This window comes from Verruconis gallopava (genome assembly GCF_000836295.1).
Source record: "Verruconis gallopava strain CBS 43764 unplaced genomic scaffold supercont1.11, whole genome shotgun sequence".
Taxonomy (NCBI): Eukaryota; Fungi; Ascomycota; class Dothideomycetes; order Venturiales; family Sympoventuriaceae; genus Verruconis; species Verruconis gallopava.
The window spans coordinates 215,090-236,227 of NW_015622147.1; the positions used below are offsets into that span (position 1 = coordinate 215,090).

General features: G+C 51.0%; 6 protein-coding genes across 7 annotated transcripts; 3 read left to right on the plus strand and 3 right to left on the minus strand.

Moving 5' to 3' along the window:
* Positions 1 to 109: 109 nt before the first annotated feature.
* On the minus strand, positions 110 to 1,391 carry PV09_04012 (uncharacterized protein; the record flags this gene model as incomplete). The annotated part of the gene is made up of 2 exons (XM_016357294.1): positions 1,109 to 1,391; positions 110 to 1,039 (listed from the first exon to the last, which is right to left on the minus strand). Exons 1-2 carry the CDS (start codon positions 1,253 to 1,255, stop codon positions 110 to 112), a joined length of 1,077 nt encoding a protein of 358 aa, XP_016214698.1. The 5' UTR covers positions 1,256 to 1,391.
* Positions 1,392 to 1,592: 201 nt separating this feature from the next.
* Positions 1,593 to 4,282, minus strand: PV09_04013 (uncharacterized protein). Its single transcript, XM_016357295.1, has 3 exons — positions 3,707 to 4,282; positions 2,069 to 3,620; positions 1,593 to 2,012 (listed from the first exon to the last, which is right to left on the minus strand). The coding sequence occupies exons 1-3, from the start codon at positions 4,046 to 4,048 to the stop codon at positions 1,861 to 1,863; spliced, it is 2,046 nt and encodes a 681-aa protein (XP_016214699.1). The 5' UTR covers positions 4,049 to 4,282; the 3' UTR covers positions 1,593 to 1,860.
* A 1,136-nt stretch (positions 4,283 to 5,418) lies between these two features.
* PV09_04014 (uncharacterized protein) lies at positions 5,419 to 5,828 on the plus strand (the record flags this gene model as incomplete). The annotated part of the gene is made up of 2 exons (XM_016357296.1): positions 5,419 to 5,618; positions 5,720 to 5,828. The coding sequence occupies 2 exons, from the start codon at positions 5,419 to 5,421 to the stop codon at positions 5,826 to 5,828; spliced, it is 309 nt and encodes a 102-aa protein (XP_016214700.1).
* A 3,117-nt stretch (positions 5,829 to 8,945) lies between these two features.
* Positions 8,946 to 9,898, plus strand: PV09_04015 (uncharacterized protein). The gene is made up of 2 exons (XM_016357297.1): positions 8,946 to 9,283; positions 9,438 to 9,898. The coding sequence occupies exons 1-2, from the start codon at positions 9,092 to 9,094 to the stop codon at positions 9,816 to 9,818; spliced, it is 573 nt and encodes a 190-aa protein (XP_016214701.1). The 5' UTR covers positions 8,946 to 9,091; the 3' UTR covers positions 9,819 to 9,898.
* A 181-nt stretch (positions 9,899 to 10,079) lies between these two features.
* Positions 10,080 to 13,955, minus strand: PV09_04016. 2 transcript variants are annotated; one of them, XM_016357299.1, is made up of 4 exons: positions 13,718 to 13,955; positions 13,574 to 13,668; positions 11,481 to 13,279; positions 10,080 to 11,429 (listed from the first exon to the last, which is right to left on the minus strand). In XM_016357299.1, the coding sequence occupies exons 2-4, from the start codon at positions 13,597 to 13,599 to the stop codon at positions 10,966 to 10,968; spliced, it is 2,289 nt and encodes a 762-aa protein (XP_016214703.1). In that variant the 5' UTR covers positions 13,600 to 13,668; positions 13,718 to 13,955; the 3' UTR covers positions 10,080 to 10,965. The 2 variants fall into 2 exon arrangements, with proteins under 2 accessions (XP_016214703.1, XP_016214702.1); XM_016357298.1 differs by having other exon boundaries at positions 13,574 to 13,955.
* Positions 13,956 to 17,521: 3,566 nt separating this feature from the next.
* PV09_04017 (uncharacterized protein) lies at positions 17,522 to 17,860 on the plus strand (the record flags this gene model as incomplete). The annotated part of the gene is made up of 2 exons (XM_016357300.1): positions 17,522 to 17,674; positions 17,744 to 17,860. 2 exons carry the CDS (start codon positions 17,522 to 17,524, stop codon positions 17,858 to 17,860), a joined length of 270 nt encoding a protein of 89 aa, XP_016214704.1.
* Positions 17,861 to 21,138: the final 3,278 nt, after the last annotated feature.

A 21,138-nucleotide genomic window follows, 5' to 3' on the forward strand; every position in this document is an offset into this window, starting at 1 on the left:
GAAGCGCGATGCCACAGATTTCATTAGCAGGGAAGCAGACATGCTTGTTAAAGCACTGCCACGGTCTCTGATCGTACATTGGAACAACAAAAACCTAAGTCGTTGACATCTACCACCGAAACTTTTCGCCCACGAGTTCTTCGCTCTTTTCCCACAACTTTTCGGCCTCTGAACTGGACACCGCTAGCGGGTGCGCCGCGTCGGAGATCTGGCAGTCGACGAGATACACGCCCAGGTTGTCCTTGCCCCCCGCCGCTTTGCGAGGCGGTCCCAGACTTGCGTCCATGGCGGCGACCAAGCTCGTGCTCGATCCAGCACCCAGCGTTTTGCTGCCGAGACGCTCGACGAAGGCGCGAATGGTCGCCCGCGTCGCGTCATCCACGTAGCGCGCCGATTCCGTCCAGACAATGCCAGGGTGGACGGCAAAGCTCAGGATGCCGTACTGCTCGTACAGGCGGTCGTTCAGGCCGACACTGAACAGCACGTTGGCCACCTTGCTTTGGTTGTACGCCTCTATGGGCACGTACTTCTTGTTCTCCACGTCGACCGTGCCCCACTGCCGGAGCATCTCGTACGGTGGCCTTTCGGCCTCTGGCAGATCCTTGTTGGCGACCTCGAAGTTCATGTCGCTCCAGCGCATCCTGGCCACGGTCGGGGACAGCGACGTGACGTTCACGACTCTCGTCGCGCCCCTCGCGTTCTTTCTAGCCGCCGCGAGGATCTTGGGCATGATCAGATTCACGAAGAGGAAGTGGCCGATGTGATTGGTGCCGAAGTGCATCTCGATCCCGTCTTCGTTCAGCGTCCGCTCGGGAAGGTTCATGATTCCGGCGCTGTTGACGACGATGTCTATTGTCGGGATGTCTTCCCATGCAAGCACTTGTACCGCCGCGGCGCGCACAGCTTTTTGACTCGACAAGTCGAGATTGAGAGGCCGGTAGTCGACATCCGGGTACTCGCTCCGCATGGCGTCAATCGACTCCTGGATCTTTGCAGGATTGCGGCCCGTGATGATGAGGTGAGCGGGAGCTTGCGACGCCTTGACAATCTGTTAGAGCTTGGTCTGCAAGGAAGCGAACAAGGCGTTCCAGCGTTTGGAGATACTGACAAAAGCTTGCGCGGTCGTGAAGCCGATGCCTCCGCGATTTACCCCGGTCACCAGGATGGTCTTCCCACGGATTTGCTCTTTAAATGCCTTCGCGACATCCAGAGCTTCCGTATCAGGTCCGAAGTCTCGGTGTGTAGTTGCTGTCATGTCGGCAGATAGAGTTTCTTAGGGAATCTCGCGATGAGAATTCTGCTTGAATATACCTATGGGAATGAAGACCAGTTGTCTTTTTTATATTATTTAGGCAGACGTTATTAAACACCTTCCACAAGGGCTCTTAAGTCCGAAAGTCCTCATCTACATGTGTACAAGCTGTGCAGTAATACAAAAGGTGTCAGCCGAACTGCATATCGTCGAGGCTGAGCAGCAGCGTGATTGGCTGTTCATGGTGCTTGGCAGACGGCGGACTTAAGGGCATTCCAAAAGGCTGATTCTTGGCCTTCCAACGAACAAAAAAATTCGGACGAACAGTCGTTAATGCAGGCAAAGATTGTTGTACTTGACGTCAAAATCGGAATGCCTATGTACTCATACAAGGTGACCACTACGTAAACATCCAGGATAAACTGTATGCTGCCTTAAACAATGCACAATAACCCCGGCTAGTACACCATTTTTTTCTCCTAGGACAGTTCGCGAAGCTCTAGGTCGGCAAGTCGACAAAAAGTGCTCATGATGGCTTGTCTCTCTTCGACAGCAGTATTTCGTACGCCGTTGCAAATGCTCTAAAACACAAACTCCAGCCAGATCCTCTACTCGTCATCAGTATCTGTCTCCGTGTCCGTAGTACTGTCCTCATCAAGCGCCTCATCGCCTTCTGTATCGCTACCACTCGACTCATCTCTCACCACGCTCCTCTTCACCCGCTCGCCTTTCATCATAGCCATCTGTCCCGCAAGAGAATCTAGATGGTATTGGTTAGTTTCGATACGATTGAAAACGGATAGGACATGGGCGTACCTTCATCTGGATCGCTGATTTCTCCTCCGTCTCCAATGTCCTCTGCCATTGTCGCGTCCTTGACTTCCATCGTTACGTTCATCTTTGTATCTAAGCCCAGATACGAATCACAGACCAGATGCATCTGGAACGTGTAGACACCTGGTTGAGGTGGCGCACCAAACTGCATCTTGAGCGTCTGCACCTCAAAGGTAGGAAGTCCGGTGTCTTTGTGGAAGATCGGCTTGTCAAATTGTGCGAATGTGAATGGTGGCACCACTATCTTTCCTTGTTTAGCATCACCGAGGAACATGTTCCACTTGGGAGAGTGATCGCGCGCAAAGTAAGGTGCGTGGGCCAGGGGTGGGGGATAAGAGACTTCGTTTGCTTTGGATCGGCGTGACTCATCCTTGTCGGGCTCCTCCAGATCGGCTTCTGTGACGTGAGGAACGTTTGTGCTGCCCGGTGGGATGACACGTGCCTTGACAACGAATTGAACGAGGGAGTTGGGAGTCACATAACGTTCTCCGTGGACTTTGAAGAAGGCCCTTTCAACATGGAGATAAGGCATGTTTGAGGCTATGGACATCGCTTGCTGGTACTGTCTTTCGTCCAGGAGGCCCGGTCCTACCACTTTAGACTTGCGCTCGTTAGGTGGTATAGCCATAAATTTCTGGACGGAGAGATGTTTGCGAGACTTGACGCCTTCAATGGCGGCCACAACCTTTGGAGTGAAATGGGGAAGTTGAAGTAGCGGTGATCCAGCAGGTGGGATGGCTTGTAGCAGGCATTGCGACAGGCGATAGGAGTTGAGTACCGGCTCCATTGCGCCAAAGTGCAGGGCAATGATAGTGAATGCTTCATTAAGAAGCTGCGCGATGGGGCCGACCTCGAACTTCTCGTCGTTTAGGATGGCGTCTTCAAGGTCGATACGGCCGAGGTACGCCCAGATTAAAGCGAGCGTTTTCCTGCGCTGTGGGTCGTCCATCTGCTTAAGTTTCTTCTCGTCCTTGGCCGTGAGACCAGACGCGAACTGCTCAAACTCACTGGGCGCAAGGACACGCTGCTCTATACGTGCCAGACCTGACTCCGCCTTCTCCCCCTGCAGCAATTCTTTGTATTCGTCGGCGCCGCTGCATGCTTCGATAATGGCACTCGTATTGGTCTCTTCGCGGAAGGTCTGGAATAACGTCCCCGCGCTGTTCACATAGATCCCTTCTTTCGTCTTCTTCTGCGAGCCGTACCACCATCGGCCGACGAAGTACGGCACGGCGACGCCAAGCAAGCTGAGATAGAAGAGCATGACATACTTACCGTTGCCCTCTGCGACAAGGAAAGCGGGGAGGGCAAGGCCGATGCTGAAGCTCTGCTTGCCGTCCGGGTGGCCGTACTCGAGGTAATTTCTGCGAACCTCCTCGTCCGTGAGTGCCTTGAAAGCCTTCGTAATCTCGACCCAGTGCTCGTTGACAGACTCAACGGTCTGGTTGAGAGCCGGATCGATCTTAACCTTGTCCGGGTGGTGGGTGAGGGATAGTTTGCGGTAATGCGACTTGATCTGCTTCTCGGATGCCGACTGTTTGTATTGCGATCTTGTTAGCCTCTCGTCACCCGTATTGCATAGGCTCCAATCTCGGACGCTAATGCCATGGAGAGACATACGTAGGATATACCCAGCACTTCGTACGGATCCCACACCTTGGGGATCGTCCTAGCGGTGACGATGATCAAGTAGACCATTCCGACCATGACAGCCCAGCCTGCGATGCTCACCAGCATCCTCTTCGTCCGGCGCTCGCGCCTCCTCTGCTTGCTCTTGACCTTATCGACCAGATCCGCATCGTCAGGACGATAGTCAGTCTGTATCCGCGCCGCGGTGTTTTCGAGCTCTTTGCTGGGCTTCAGCCATGAATATGTGGTGGGCACAGTGACGATCGCGGCAATTGTGAGGATGAAGTATGGGAAGAATTGGCCCTGTTCATCATAATTGTACTCGGTCGACATGATGGCGGAGAGCTGGCGGACCGCCTTGAATGCGGCGCAAGAAGTTGGTTCGTCCGAAGCTTTGTGCTCTTTTCCGGGCTGAATGCTATGTTCCGGCGAGGTTTCGTAGAGAGCGGGCCGTGAACATGCAAGATTGCATAGCACACGAGGGCTTTGGAGGAGGGGGTGATTTGCTTGCGAACACGAGAGAGTTGAGTATGTGTTAACTAGTAAATTATCGCCAACGAGCCTGAACTATTCTCCAGGTGGCCTTTGGACCCCTGGCGGACTCTTTTGGCTGGCGAATAGCGAGACGCCTCGGGGCTTCGGCCACACTAGGGGGGAAAGGCAGTCTCTGCGCCAGTATGCGCTGTAAATTACGTCCCGCTGCTGTATGCATCAGCCAATCGTTGGCGGGCATACACCAACACTGGTGGCTTGTTGTAAAGTTATCAAAGCTGCACTGTACAATACGGTATGATTGAACCGCTTTCTGCTCTGTACCGTACAGTGTAGTGCTGTGACCACTTGCATATCCTCTGGCCTCTCTCATCAAAACGTTCGATCCTCACCTCCAGCTGCGTAATGTTGTACCATCGACACTCATTCGTCCTCGGCTCCGTTCTCGATGGGGTGGTGGTCCGCTGCCGTTATGCACGTTGAACCGCCGCCTCAGCCTCCGTCGCCAGTTGTCCAGGTCACCACACAAACACAACTGATAACGGGGTCACTGTATTCTTTGTTAGACGACTATATCTTCGTACAAATATCGTGGATTGCACTACATTAGCCCGAAGTATACTGGGATTGCCTTATCTAGCTCCATATCGCATCATTCTTTGGTTCCGAGTCTCGTCGCCACCCACTCCCGAGTCAACTGCTTCATTTGAGTCATCAAGCTACTTATACGCCAGCAGACCCAGTTCACGCCAACCAACGTGTGACAGCACAGGATTTTTCCCCGCTTTGAATCAATCAAGGTGCCGATTTTCTTTGTCAATCATTCTTAATCACATATATCTCGTTGTTTCTTTCTTTACCTTCCGTCTACATCTTGTCTTGCTGTCACCCACTCACTGTGCTGCCTGAATCGCGAGCGAGCCATGGCGCTCACATCGTCAAAGATGTAGGACCCTCATAGTCTGCTCAGTACGTCAGTCACTCCCGCACACAGGGGTAATTTCAGCCGGAAGCAGGAGTCACTGGATGAACAGACCTGGTACATAACGTTGGCCGCCACGAGGTTGAATTGCTCTCCCCACAACACCATTACCTGTACACCAAATCTTTGAATCCGTCTACCTCAAATCTTCTTGAATAGACTCCCCAACCTGGGCAGAAAAATAATTTCCGCCTACGATCCAACGTCAACCGCACGTACCAGCTGAAACATGTGCGTCCTCTACGGCACACGCTACACACAATGTGGCGACCACACGGAAATCGAGCGTGTCAACTATTGCAAGCATGCAGACCGCAAAACATGGACCTGTCCATACAATCATCAGATCATTGCCAAGTCAGACCGCATCTGTCCCAAGCATAATCGCAGCCTCAGCGACTCGGTACACAATCTGTTCCATAAGATGGAGTAAGATATCCTGTTACCCTTCTTGTGCTCTTTCAGACTCTTGTTCCCAATGAATTCCAATGAATGCTCAGTTACCAATAGAGCTAACATCTAGGTGGTAGGTTCTACAGCGATGAGACATACACGCCTACTCCTGGTGCTTCAGTCACGGGCGGAAGCACGCCAATCTCTGAGGCAAGTGACAAATCAATGGATGCCATGGAGATGTGAAATCACCGTCTCTGCACCGCTCGTCTCGAATGTCCAAACCTACCCTTGTGCCTCAAAGAGACGAGCGCGTCGAACTTGATGACTCTGACGAAATCCACGAATTTTCCAGCAGCGAAGGCGTTTCTAGGTCCAGAAATAGAAAATGCGACCGCGAGGTCATTGAAGGGCAAAGCACTGTAGTCTAGCTTTTTCGACGCTTTTTTTTAATGTCAAAGTCATGCACACTGATCGGACTATGCATTTGTTAGATCGTTCCGGGGGGTGTACCTTGTATCGTTCGTAAGCCATCGATGCGTTGCCCAGGACAAAGTAGCGTCTGAGTTCCAAAGCTATTGTGACTCAGCATGTTTTCACGTTTTGTGATAAACAAGGCCCGTTTAAGGGCTTCTTTAAGCTCCGCTTGCGCGCTGCTATCCCTGGCGATATCCGTTTGCGCATGACACCTTGCAAAAAGGTCAGCATCCTCGATCAAGCCATTCACTTCCAGACAAACGCACTCTGACAGAGCCGGCAGATTATTGACCATGCCCCAATCAACTTTTATTTAAAGGAGGGGAAGCGCGCGGGATCGGCACGTACGGACGCAACGATGCTTGAGGGCCGGCTTCATTTCGCACAAGTTTCTGTCGCGTGGAAAGGAGGGCGGATGATGCGTTGACGGCAGATTCCTTGTGGACTGTCGATCTCATTCCTGAATCGAAACCCATAGCACCGCAAAAGCCTTTTGTGGTTTCGTGTCGACATGTGTCTGCCTATCGGCTTGTACGGATAAGAGGCAAATGTCAGGAGGCCGCGGCTCAACTATAGTTCATTGTTGATACCCTCCACGAAGCTCCCGAACAGGATCACTATGTACTGAGTGGGTTGTCACCACCGGAGTGGTTCTATCATCAAGCAACTGGTCCTGATCAGTTCGATGTTCCCGTCGTGGTTTGCTTCCAGACAGCTGCGGTAGAGGCTCTCCGTGCATGAAAATCGGTTTTCCATGCTCGAAGATTTGATTTCAGGTATTTATACCGTCTTTTACGGCGTCAAGCTTAGCATCAAGAGTCTGATAGTCGTCAGCGTTCGTGTTTTAATAACATGACCGTGAGTCTGTGTCAGCGCTCGCACTACGATTTAGCGATCCTACAGCTCTATTGAACTGTGTCTGAGTTAGAAGCGTGATATACCTTATGGAAACTGAATGAACTGAAGAAGATCTAAAATCAGTTCAAAAATAACTTGATTACAGTTGGATGTAGTCAAGTTCCTGGGCTATTATCGCTGCAAGTACTGGAATACAAGAACTATACGAATGCGATACTTTTGGGTCAAGCGACTGCTCAGTACAGTAGAGATAGTGATTAGAAAGGCTGCGAATCAATTTTAATCGCTGAGAGGAAGAGAAGCAAGACGGAGTAGAAATGTAGACCAGCAAGTGTGGCAGGTGAAGGGCGTTTGGAAATGATGACTTTCCATGATGCAGCAACAGAAGGGACGCAGGTACATTCATTTCAAACTCGTCGGTAAGCCCCTCTGAAAAAGACGGGATGTCTGATCAGGCTCAAACATAAGTACCAAAGCACAAAGTCAGAAGCGTCGGTGTTCTGAGGCCGTCAGTCCCGTACACAGCATCCTGGGCTCGGATCAATATCTATCCAACGGCCTCCTGACGACACAAGCCGGTCACATAGAAACCCCGACAGAAGTTGAATTTCGTTGAATGCGAAGCGGGACTTGACGGCAAATTGACCGTGACTCAGACACCTCAGACTAGGACCGGCGTATGTGTCCACGAAAGTGTGCTGCGTCGTCACTTTCGCCGTGCAGTTCCACGGAACTCACGTGCTAGGTTCAGTAGCGTTGCGAGAGACGCAGATGCCCGAGGGGCCCGGACCGAACAAGCCAAATGACTCAAAACGTCAGAAATCATCCATTAGCTGTACGTGTGCGGGCTTTGTTTTGATTCCTCTCTTGCCAGTTGCGCATGAAATCGGCTACCTTAGATGTTAGTTCTCGGCAGCGGGCGGGAGGGGCTGAGCTAGCTCATAGGATGGCGATGGCATGAAATCGACTCTGTACAGCGAATGTCACATCGCCTACGATCATTTTCCCCATCAATGCCGTGCTCTGGCACAGCTAAAGGCTTTGTTCTCGTAGAATTATACGGTAGATCACGCTCGCGGTGTTAAAACTGCTCGACTTTCACTCGACTAGAACTATACGCGAGGCAAGCCAGGATCACTCTGCCAGGGTTCCCACGAGGACATCATGCTCGTGCACTTTTACAAGCTCCAAACCCATGAGATTCTAGTAGAATGGACGTCTTTGCAATGCGAGTCCAAAGACGTAGTAGATGCCGGCGAACAGACCATCTTCCAGCTTCCGAAACGAATTGCGCTTGTCCGCTCCCCGGCCGCCAGATACATCTTCTTCGGTGAGTCCATGACGGGGTTCGATCCAAAATGCCCGAGATGATCCTCCCATAGCAAATGCAGACGTTTTGTCTTTAGTGGCCACAACCAGGAATTCGTAATGGAGGCCAGTGCGGAAGATGGCGACATTCAGTCTCCAAGTCCCACCCCCTCATCGAGGGATGATTTTCTTCCGACTTGCCAATATGGGAACCAAGCTTGTTGTTGACTCGTGCTCTGCTCTCCCCTTCAATAGATCCGGGCAGAAACAATTGAGGCTCGGAACAAAATGCGAACGATTCTGCAGGGCAGAAGCTGGACTGCCAGGTACGGAGATTGAAGTCCTTCGAGGTCCTGCCAGGCGCTAAGATGTGATCCACAATACAGTACGTCGAGGACAGTACAAATACCTCAAGACTTGCCCTTCGGGCGGTCACTCTTCTGGCCAACAACCTTCGTCCTCGAGTGGCAGAAAAAAAATGCAGGTCCCTAAGATCTGGTCTTTTGTTTCGTTCGTTTGCTTGTTCGCTTGCAACAAAGTGTTCGCAACAGTTTACGTTGTACTGAACCGACCGTACGATGGTGTCTCTGTAGCAGAGTATACGGCCCCTTCCGAGGAGCTTGATGGGCAGAAGGTGATGCCTTATCCGAATTCCACCTCCTACGAATGGTCAGTCCTCTGCTGTGAGCTTGACCGTTGCGACGTTAATGTTTTGGAAAAGGTGGTAGTTCGATGCCGTATCCACGTCTTCGGCCAATGAATCCATCACCGTCATCTTCTTTGAGACATTGAACACCGCTTTTCCCACTTTTGCCGACAACTCTTATCTCTCAATCTCTCTGTCCGGCACGTATGAAGAGGGGAGCATGTTTAATTACGTGGTCCCTCTAGGAAACACATCAACGGACATCGCCGCCATCATCACGGCTGGCGACGGAGCTTCCGGAGTGTGGGGTGAGACGGGCTTCAGTTTTGCAGGCGCTCCGCATGTCAGCTCGCACACGGTTAATATCGACAGCCCGTCTCCGGCTATCTTTGGAACCGTGACGATGAAGTCGGTGAGTTGTGTGCAGGGAGCGCCTTACCAAAAACGCCCGCTGAACTTTGTTTCCTTCAGGTCGCTCCGCCCCATTGTCCCTGCAGCGGACGGGTGTCGGATGCGAACGAGTTGCTCTTCCCGCACGTAGGATGTGTCAACGCAGTGCCGGACAGCGATGCCATCAGAGATATCAACATCAACGGCACAGCTTTACCTTCACGGGCCTGGGCTACCACGACAAGAACTGGGGCGACGAGCCGTTCATTGACGCGGTCCAATCCTGGTATTGGGATCATGGTCGCGTCGGGCCGTATTCGATTGTCTGGTTCGATGCGCTGGAGACGAGTGGGAACGAGTATGTCTCAGGTTACGTGGCCGACGACGACCAAATCGTCGCAGTCTGCTCTGCCGGTTCGGTGGTTGTCAGGCCGTACGGCGCAAACTCCGAATACCCTCCAACTGTTTCGTCCGGCGTGCCGGAAGGCTTCATAATCGTCATTGATCTTTGGGATGCTGGTCTGTTCAATATCACGGCGACGACGGAAGCTATTTAGATTCCAGGGGGTTCCCGTACAGCATATGGCAGGTACTTAGGGCCGCTGTCGGGTACAATAGCTGGCAAAACATACACCGGAAAGGCGCTTTGGGAACAATTCAAATTCTGAGGTCTGTCGGCAGTCTGTTCATCGGCGGCGGCGTACTCTTGTCAGGATCCTTCCTTTTTTAAGTCATCTTCCTCGACCGACAACAGCAGACGAGAATGTTAATCATTAGGTCAAGACAACGTTCGATCCACTCTGCTAGTACAATCAAAGTTTTATGAGCACAATTTTGCATACCTACTCGATTCCTTCATTTACATGGTTTAGAAGAAAAAAGCTGTGCAAACTGTACGCAAGGAGTAAATCGCATGCGTAAGTGTGTGAAGTATGACTAGATCAATCCCCAAGGTCATGTCATCCATTACAGAATTACGCTGCAAAAGCAATTTGGAATTCTCGATTTCATCGTGTACATTGACAAAACGAAACAACTTGTACCTTTTCAGTAGGCCGAGCCTCAACCCGGCGTATGTGTCCAAGAGCTGGCGATCGAAATTACGGAGAGATGTTGCAAAGGACAGAGAGGCTATGACAGTGACCGTCCAACTGAGCTCGTCTAGGAAATGGAAGAGACGTAGTAAACAGAAACTGCGCTGGGTATCTTTGCTGAGTCGATCCGGCGTGGACGAAGAGAGAAATTAAAAAAAAAAAGGAAAACATTATTCAACGGTCCCAAACAACCATGAGCTTGAAATAGCATGTGAAATCGCTGTTCTATAGTTTTGGCACTTGGCGCGTAGACATAGGAAACCTTGGAAGAGAAAACAGGCATAAGAGATGTTGAATGGGAGCGCACTCCGCACGACAACCCGCGCGTCGACTGGGCCTAGATGCTGACATGGCGCAAAGCAGCCGATGGTAGCAAATACGCTAACACGTGGGGCAGAGGTGCAGGAGGTTGACCCATAGGTGGCGAAGCTATACTAGCGTCCTCGTGGGTCGTCCAATACAAACCCCAAAGGCTAATCATTTCGATAGACCAGGGAATGATAGGACCGACCTGAACCCCGCAAAATTCGCGGCCATTGAACGCTAACGTTCCAGCCTGCTGACAGAATGCGTTTGATGAATGACGGACTATCGCATGTTCATCCCGCCTTCACCGTCGCAAAGAATTGACGGATTTGTAGCCCAACGGGCTAACGTGGCTCGCTTCTCCGCGTCGAAGAGGGTCTCGAATGCGCCCTCCTCGAGCAAGGGGTGTTGTGCCTGTACAATAAACACATACATAAACCGGAGGGAGACGATGGGGGTCTAGGCCGACGCAGCGCACGTGCAACCACTTATTACAAGATTCGCACTGGATCATGAGTTGGCCTTCGATTTCGGTAGCAGAGCAGACGCAACGCGTGCTTTCAGTTGAGCGTGAGCTACGTTCAGTCGACGGTGTGAGGATGTCCGCGTCGGTGCCACTCGTAGGCGAAAGGCTCGAGTTACCAGTGGACCCAAACGGATCGTAAGAAGTGGCTTGCTCCTGAATCGCGCTGAGCTTGGCAAGGTCAATTGATGCTTGAGACCAGCGCTGGTTGTGTGCGTCAAGAATAGCCTGCGAGTCGCTGAACTCTGAATCACGCTTAGCAAACGTCTGCAGCGACGAGTTCATGTAGTACCTACCTTGTCGCCGAGGGCGGCTCTCCATTATCCTTTTGAGAGCCGCTTGAGCGTCCGTGCCGTCGTTCATCATCTTGTCTTCTTTGTTGGGGCTGATGTTATTCGTGGATATAGAACCGGAGAAGCTATCCGAGCTGAATCGGCGATAATTCAACTCCTTGGATGAGCGTTTTCCCAGTGGGGTAGTCTCCAGACGTGACGCCAGACTACTGATAGAAGCAGAGGAGACCGGCCGTTTGTTCGGATCGTAGCGATCAGTGTCACTGCCCGTTCTCGCATGCTTGCTCGATCTACGCTGCAGTGAACCAGGATTCATGCCGAAAGAGTTCCTTTGGCTGTTTGGCACAATCTCTTCATCTGAGCTGCTATCATCCCATAGATCGAACCCACGTTGGCTATTTCTTAGACCATCCGAAGTTTCGACAGTCTCTGTTCTTGCCCGTCCATCTTCATCAATAACAAGTCGTGTCTTCGGCCTGGAGCGGACTGCTTCAGGGATCGCACTCAACAAGAGCTGACTGTGCCTTTTTAGAGGCGAAGGCCGTCGTTCGACCTGATCAACAAGTTGACTAGCCCGCGAGCCGTCGCCAAAACCCAGCTTTGGTCGACGGAATCCGCTGTCGGTATTGCTTCTCTGTAATCCAGGCCTTCCAAAGGAAATCGATGCAGAGCCTGCACTCGACCGATTGTGCATCTGTTTGGCCTTTTTTGCGAGCTCCTTTTCTCTGTTCGATTCCATGGTTTGATGTTCGTAAGGTTGTCTTAAAGCCGTGTCGATTTTTTGTGGCGTTATGTGTGGTCGAACCGGTGACGCGTTGTCAACTTTCCGGGGGCTTGAAAAGCTGGATATCATGCTGGGATCCACCGCCGCAGTCGTAACTGTGGACGCGAAGGACGACGTGTCGCTGAAGCTTGGAACCTGTTGAGAGTGGATTGTTGGCGTCGTCCAGAAGTCTGCACCTTGAGATGGCTGGCTGTACGAATGCTGCATGTCTGTCTGCGAAGAAACTCCAGAGAGGTTCGGTGTCTGCCATTGGGCAAAGTGTGGGCTCATCGAATGCGGTTGACCAAATGCACCTTCCTGGGTGCTCATCATTGCCTCATTTGCAAACGAGAAGGAAGGACTCTGCGTATCCCAGGAGAACCTTTCATTAGGCAGAGTTGATGTGCTGGCCTGGGTGCTTTCGGGAACTTGAAACATAGCAGGAGAGAACTGCAATTGAGTTAATTGAGCAGGCGTCTGAAATTGAGGCGTCTGCTGCGTCATCTGTTGTTGTTGCTGTCGTATCGGGGTCTGCATTGACCCGGGAGGCTGCATCTGGCCAGGGGTAGTGGCGAGAGCGGACTGGACAACAGCATATTCCCTTCGGGCAGAGGAATCCCTGGTAGGAGGTGGTGTTTGGAGATGAAAGGGCTCCATCAGTTCCTGCTGCCGTGAACCGGGTGCCACTATGGTTATCTTAAGGTTGTCGGATGACTTGACAGAGTCCGGCGTGGAGGAAAGCCGGCGGGCAGGATCCACGGGTGGCAGAGGTAGGTGACCGACTTTGTAGTGGTTTACATGGAACTGCGGATCCTGCGGGGTCAAAGGAGAAGTATGTGGGGATCTAAGCAGTCGAATTGTTGAATCATTCGGTACTACCGGAGTAGCTGCAGGAGTTTGGTGGCCAGTGGCTCGAGGCGTATAAAATGCATCAAGAAAATGTGACGGCGGCTCGCACTTCGGAGTTTGGAAAGGAGCTTGCTCGAGAGCTGAAGACCTAGGAGTCGACGTTGGACTTGGAAAGTGCCAGTCTGGAAGTCTGTTCAGGCGGGGAGTTAGTCGATGATGAACTCTTTGCTCGTCGCACAATCTGACATGAGATCCACCACAATGGCTCTGTGCCAGGACTAGGGCGTGCTGATGCCTTCGAAAGCGTCTTCTTTACAAGCAGTCTCGTCCCAATGACAGTTGATCACGGTGGTCGATGCCTAGCATGGGCAGGCAGCGAGGGAGGATTGCAGCCTCAACTTTTGCTTTCCATTGCCTCATCCATGCCGTACCATGCAACACCAAGCAGTACTGCGTGTCCAAAGCATGCTTAGGGACAGCTTACCCATGTATCGAGGGACCCACGTTCATATCAATGTGAGAAATGGTTATCGTGTGTCTATCTGGCTTCGACGACGCTGCAGGTGTGTACCCGTTCGTCTGCTCTGTACGCTCAACACTCGACCGGACACTTGCAGGCTGCACCCACTGTGACGATGTAGGGGCCTTGCCCGACTGCGGGGACAGAATTCTCGGTGAGGTGACGGACTGCAGAGCGAGATCAAGGCGGCGTTAGCTGGAGGGCTCGAGTTAGCGGCGTGGAGGAAGGACGAGCAGGAAGAAGAGGAAGCCGGGTTGAAGTTTCAGTCAAATATAGTAGAGAAGAGAATTTCTTGCTCGAGTCCAAAGTGCATGGGCACCGAGCATGCGAGTTAAAAAAAAAAAAATATTTGATGGTCTGCGAGGTGGAGTTCGCGGTGGGTTTGGGGGCTTCCGGTTGAGTAATTCTGAAGCCCAGGGTAGTCCGGACAGGCAGCTAAATGTATAGCAAGAGCATGCAAGAGAAGGACAGAGGAGAAGGTACGCACAGCAAGCAAAAACGAGGTCACAGATCTCCTGAAGGATCAATATCCGACCTCCACAGGGTCAGGAGCGGTTGGCACATTGGCACACAAGCCAGCGCGGGCTGAGCGAATGCATGTTCAATCGACGACGTCTGGCGGGGACGTGTGAAGGTCGCGAGAGCTAGGAGAACTCACGGCCTGTTGCGGGCTCACGCTGGCAAGGTCGGCCTGGACTGGCAGCGTCGTCTTGCGCAAGGTACATGCGACTCTTTGGCCGTGGCGTCGGCCGTCTCACGGTTTCGACCAGCCGTGCTATGCCCAGATCGGATCTCGTTTGTGGAGAGCAGCGCAGAGGCTCGCCGCCGCCGTCGGTCGACGGCCGTTGGCTGCCAGCGCGAGCTTCGTGTCGCCCACTTGGGTGCGCGCTGCGGTTACGGCTCTCTTCCCTCATGCCGATCCACGGAGACGTCGCTGCTCTCTTCACGGGAGCAGTCACGAACAATCTCAACTCTGCATGACTGAATACAACCCTGCGCGGCGCGCTCGCTCTTCAGCCGCTGAGGGGCAGATCTGATAGGCCACGCTAAGTCTCCTCGCCTGGTCGTTTGCCTTGACGATCTGCCTTTGGTCGTCCCGTTTCCTCGGCCGGTCTTGTGGCTTTTTACACGTCGTTCGAGCCGCTCGTGTGAGCCGGACTCTGTGTCTGCACTCCTGAAGGGCATCAGCAGATTCCCGCAGCGCATGGCGCAACGAGCTGTCGTCGACAGATGCTAGCGTCATCAACGATCGCCCCCCGTCTCGTCATTGGCGGTCTCGAAATAAGTCATAAAGTCAAGCTGTTCGCCTGTGCCAATGTCGTCTCGACTGTCCCAGCCCTATCACGGGTCGCCGCAGCCGCTGGGCCCGATCGTCAGTCCGCTTTGCGCATCGCATTTCCGTCTACTTGCGTCCTGCTGCCTCTGCCCAGCAAGCGAGCGTACGAACTGTTCGGCATGCTAGTTCAGCTGACAGCGCAGCAATGTCGGCTGGGCGGGTCCAATGACAGCGACAATACGCCAGGCACAAGCGCCTATCTCCTTTCTCAGCCCGGATCTGTCGTGTGCCGTCACTGTGAGCTCCAATCCCCCACCCAGCAAGCATCAAGGATGCTCGAACTTTGCCCTCAAACCAGTCGTTTGACGTCCCTCAATCCGTGTATATTCCGCGTCTTATTACTTCTCAGCAAGGCTGTGACTTGTCTCTTCGCTCAGGAGAAGCCGGCCTGCCACGCTAACTACTCCACTATTGGCTGCTAAAGTCGTCAACCGAGCATGTAAGCCCCTGTGTAACATGATCAAAAGGTTAAACAAGTCCCGAATGAAAAATCGCTGCATCGGCTCTGAGTAAACGCGACGCGCCTGGATCCTTGGGAGCTACTGCAAGGCACAGAAGTTGCCAGATGGCGATGTGATCGTTCCTGAGATTCCAGCACTTTGGCATGCATTTCTTTTCGACTTTCCTTTCTCGAAAACGCCATGTTCTCGCCCGGCGACAGAAGCGACCGAAAGGAACTTTTCCTGGCTCAAACAGCGATAATCCTTCCATCTACAGCACGCCCTGCTGCGTGCTCTGCTCCCACGCTTAACGTGCGCGAGTGAAGCGGATGATCGGAACGACAGCCAAGCCCCGCACCGCAATGTCTATCACGAGCCCTGTGGCTACACAGATCTGTTTTGAGGAAAGCGATTAGAAAATCCCGCCATGGAAATTGTCTGTAGCATTTCGAACAAGGAACTCTGAATAGCGCAATCTGATTTGACATCCTGTTCAGTCGGGACTGAGGACCTTTTCCCGCTGCACGACAGCCACAATCCCGACTGTTCGGGGTCTATCGAAATGATTCTCTCACAATATTGAATGTGTTAAACGCAAGCCGAGCTCTAGACCAAAAAGATCATTTCGCTTTCCGTAACATCATGCAGGAACGCTTGCCTTCCAGGATCTGCTCTCGCAACGTCTGCGAATGCACATTGTCCAACCCAACGCCTAAACTCGCACATGCTGCTCGCCGTATCGACTCTTGGGTTTTGGGGGCAAGAGCCTCGATAGGGAATGGCGACCGCACATCTGAACACCTCTTGCTTGCGTGTCGACCTCTCGATGTCAGCCCAAGGAGACGTGGAAGAATGAATCACCCCCTCGAAGCACGCTGTGGCAAAGCGATCCAGTAATAGAGTTCTGACGTGCTGGGATGCTCGCTAGCTAATTCCATTTACAAGCATGGCGACCGACCCCAGATCCGGGGCCCAAATCAGGCGAGATCACATCTTCCCGGGAAGGCAAAGAGTCGCTACAAGGCTGTCTTAGAACATTGTCCACCCCCTAGAGACGACATCGAACTGGGTCCTCGAAGTAGTATCACGGCCGAATGTGAATCTTTACTTGCTTCCCAATTTGAACAAAATACACTCGTCAGTTGCTTTATCATGCAGAAGAACTTTCTTTTTAATTTTTGTTATTCCAGCGTTCTTGCATGAGAGAATCATTTCTAGCATCCAGCCTGTAGTCAACATTTTGCTGTCGACGGAGAATTGTTCAACAACGAGGATGAACCCCGAAATGAATGCTTCCTTGTCACCATGTGGTCTTTGCAGATCCGCACAGTAACCTCGTCGCTCTAAGGCCTCCTCCTACTTCATGATTCAATCCGGAAGCGGCGGTCGCATTGGATTCAAATGGCCGATTACGTGTATTTATCGCCATATGAGGTAACGATAGCAATGTTTCACGATTCATTGTCCAAGCCAGGCCGCTGCAACCACTATACTTGAATTGCGCGATTACCAGGTCCCAAACGACACCCATCATAACTCAATCGCTCCACGCGCTTCTGGACACAAAGAACACCCTTCATATAAGCGCCTCGCTCTCATCCCTTAGATGACACAAAATACTGTGCTCCTATGGAAAATGGTGGACGAATGGCCCAGCAATAAGGCACGCTAGTGCGTTGTCGTGCCTCGAAATCATCCACACCGTCTGCCGACTCCTACTTCAATTGATCAATTCAAAACCTCTCCTTAGCCCTCACTTACTCGAGGATAAAGTTGATCCATCAAAATTTAAAGATAAATCTAGCGACTCGCACACCACTATGTTTGATAAGATTGATGTCCCTCTTCCTGAAGATCCGGCCAACGACTCGGTCGCTTCAAGGACCATACCACGTGCTGGACTGTTCCTCCCCTCGCTTCTTCACGCCTCCAATAGATTGTCCTACCTTCTCTCCAAGGTCATGATTGTAAAGGACGTAGAGCTGCTGAAAGCACATCTTCATCGCATCAGCGGCATAGGAGAAGTAGTTGGGATAATGTACATTATCCGGCCAGTCATCTACGCGCTAGCACCATGGCACAGGAGCAAAAACAACAAGAGCTGGAAAAATTTTCGACTAAGCGTGAGCATTGAGCATGGGGCAAGGCAGCCCGCGAGAAGGACTTCTAGGAGAGGATTGTAGGCGGCTTGAGACGTTTGACGGGGCTAGAGAGGGAGGATATGAGAAATATGCGGCGGAAAATGATCTGGTGGACGAGAAGGGGCGCCCTTTACGAGAAGTCTACAAAGTGAGATTTCTCTAGTATTCCCTTTTCGGGAAGTTGAGGTGCGTCACTGATGGATTGCTTAGAGCTTAGATATGCTCTGTGACGAGCAAACTCAAGGGTAAGCCTGTCCTTGATCTTGCAGCAACTGTGATTGAGGACTTCGAGTTCTTGTGGAACGAGAACTACTTCTCGACTCCGGCGCTATGAGACAATGAGTTCGCCATAGAATCAGAATAGCTAAGTTCTCCGCGAAGATTGGTGGCACAGTCTGGCGGCGCTAAGAATTTCCCTTGTCGCTGTTGGATACTCGATTTTCCCATCTATGGAAGTGGATAAATAATGAACCCAGGTACCTTCTGTTTCAATATTTGGATGACAAGCTAAATAGGGTGTGTACTCAAGTGATCTTTTCCAGAATACATGAATAGCTGATGAAGATATGAATCTGAGCGATCTATTTTCTTACAAGGATAGCTCAAATTGGAACAAGTCATGAATGCCTATGTTCTGTACCAAGCCGCCTCTTCAGGTCATCATCGTATGGTGAGTCCTACTAAGTCTCAGATTCTTAAGGTCAAGTAAAGAACTGCATAGATGGTTTACTATCACGACGCCTGTTAAACTCATGTAAAGTATCTTGGATTGAAATAAGTACTATTATGATCCTGCTAACAAATGGGCTATATATACGGTAATTAGCTTAGCCCTTAGGACGTAGCGACCATCGAACACAACCTAAATCGTCGAATCATGATTCCTGAACAAGACTTCAGCAACACCTGGTTGAGCTCGGTACTACCTTGCTTAAAGCTGGATAGAACTTATTTGATGCATCACATCTTATTCATGCAAGGTCGCTTCCAGATATGACTTTTGAGCTAGTTGCATGTCCGTTCTTACAGCCTTGTAGCTTTCTACCGCACGTCATTGGACGATGCAGACTACCAACCTTCTGTATCCGGCGATTTCGATTAATATGGATGTTGCACCTGGTGCCACATCAACCACAGGGTACTCTCCTTGAGACTAGCGATTATTTTAGCGTCAAATACTCCTTTTTCAAGCTGGAAAGCACGAGAAGGATATAGCTCTGGTTTCAGCCTCGACCGAGAGCTCTCCTCGATGTGATGCGATAGACGCAACGATTCCGATGTCTGGAGAGTGAAGTTGAAGATCCAGCATAGGACCATCTCTGACTAAGATCGTACTTGATCAACTGATGTCCCTCCCACCCGGTTATATGGCCAATCCTCCAGACACACCCAAGCTCTGTCGTTGCCATTCCAATTGCATGCCGTGGTGCCGGGACGTACATCATCGTTGTCAATCAGCCGATCATGAAGACCACTATCGATGGGAACCAATTCGGTGGCGTTGGTTCGCCCGGCAGCTATGTTCATCCACACTTTGCTCGGCACAAAATGCCTCCCAGCCGCTGTCAATGCGCAACTTCAACCGCAATTTCTCTGAACAGACCTTACAAAAACTACATTATCTTCCACAAGCACCCAGGTAGCCCAAGGATCGGACGCCCTGTGCAGATCAAGCTCAGGGCAGGCTGCCCAGGTAATGCACTGAAGACGGAGCTTTGGCTTGCTGGACCGGGGACACCGCTTCCAAGAGGGCCGGGATGGCAGCCGGATGAGTATTGGAATCATTGCCATTAAGCTTCTGCCGCTGTGTGTGAGTGGTGCTTGACCGTTGTAGTCCAACAGAGGTGGTCGCAGAGCCGTGGAGACACAATTTTGGCTACTAGCAGTAGACTTCTCTACAATCCGACGTAGGCATACACTGAAGCTGACCAGAACAGCTTATAGGACACTATTGAGGACTAAGATAAGAGCCGTGCAGATGACATCAGATCATCGTGGCAGCTGAGATGCTCATGTTAACCATCTTTGATTAATTATGAAACTGTTATGATCCTGGTACTAAAAAGGCCATCTATATGGTATTATACGGGTCTTCCTATGTGTTCCAAAACCGTAGATTAGAGAGGAATGGTTGAATGGAGACAGTTGTGTAGGTAGTGAAAGGCAGAATGACGCTAACAGCTGTTCCCGATAGCTTCTCCACAAATAGCTTTGATGAGAGATGACGGACAGGCAGGAGATGGACGTTATTCAACTTTGATGGCGAGTCCAAGATGACCCTTGTGTTTCGTCAGTTGAACGAGCCCCGAGGTGCTCGTGCCCATGTCGCTCTTACCAGGTGTGAGTGCCTTGTCCGCTGTCATAGAGATGCTCCTTACTCGTAGGATCACAGAGCATTCCAATTTCAGTTGGAATACCTTAACATGAATTATACATTATATGATCCTGTCATGCCATGCAAAGTGAGTGCTTCAACAGGATTGTAAATATGCTTGAGTTCCCGTAGAACGTGCCTCTAACCGATTTGAAACCTCCACTCGCGTGTTGTACAATTCCTGAGCCATCCTCAACCACAAAGAAACTGATCTGTAAGACTGAGCGGTAGCTAATAAGCCAGTCTCGTGGTTTCTGAACGTTTGCGTGACGAAGAAGGCCGGAATGTGTTGCTGTTTATGGACAACATTTTCCGTTTCCTCCAGGCCGGTCACAAAGTGTCTGCCTTGCTTGGTCGTATCACATCTGTCATCGGTTACCAGCCAACACTCGCTGTAGACGTCAGTGTCATGCAGGAAAATGTTACTGAAATATTAAAGGGCTCAATCGCTTCTATGCAGGTCGTGCATATGCCCGCTGATAATTTGACTGATCCCGCGCCCGGCAATCACCTTTTCACTCACCTGGACGTCACGGATGTGCTTTTTATGGTATCTCTGAGTTGGCTATCTACATGGCGTAGAAACTCCTGAGCTAGATTTGACGTTCGTTGTGCAGGCAATCAAAGGGGATCTGAAGCTTTAACCCTTATCCCACTTTTTTGTCTTCCGGAGATAACAGCTGGTATTCCATCATATTATCAACAAAGCAAGGTAATGTCTAGATAATATATCTATGAGGATAGCTATTGCTTCCGACAAAGAGTCCATTTTCAAGTACAGAACAATACTCGTTCGAGGTGTAAATGAGAAATGTGCTGTGCAAAACCGTTTTGGAAAGTGGTGGTAGATATATATCATCACTTTGATCTAAAGCTGTTGAAGAAACATGCTCAGGCCGGCAAATCTTACTATAATACCAAGTATGATGAGTGTATATTCGGATACATGGCCCTGAAATCGAGTCCTTGATTGTGCCGGCGTTCAGCAAAGTAAATAGGGTCCTGGTTTCGGTCCCTCCTGAGACAACAAATTAAGAAAGCTAGGAAGTTCTCTGACATTACACTTCTAAAATTAAAGTTTTTCCTTTGAATACGGAGAAAAAGTGACTATTCCTAATATTTGGAAAGGATCATGCCAATTTTGTCTTCACGTGTTGATTAGCAGGAAGTTAATTAGCTTCAATCATACCAAGTGCTATTCCTTACAATTCAAATGTTGATGACTGAAACACTTATTA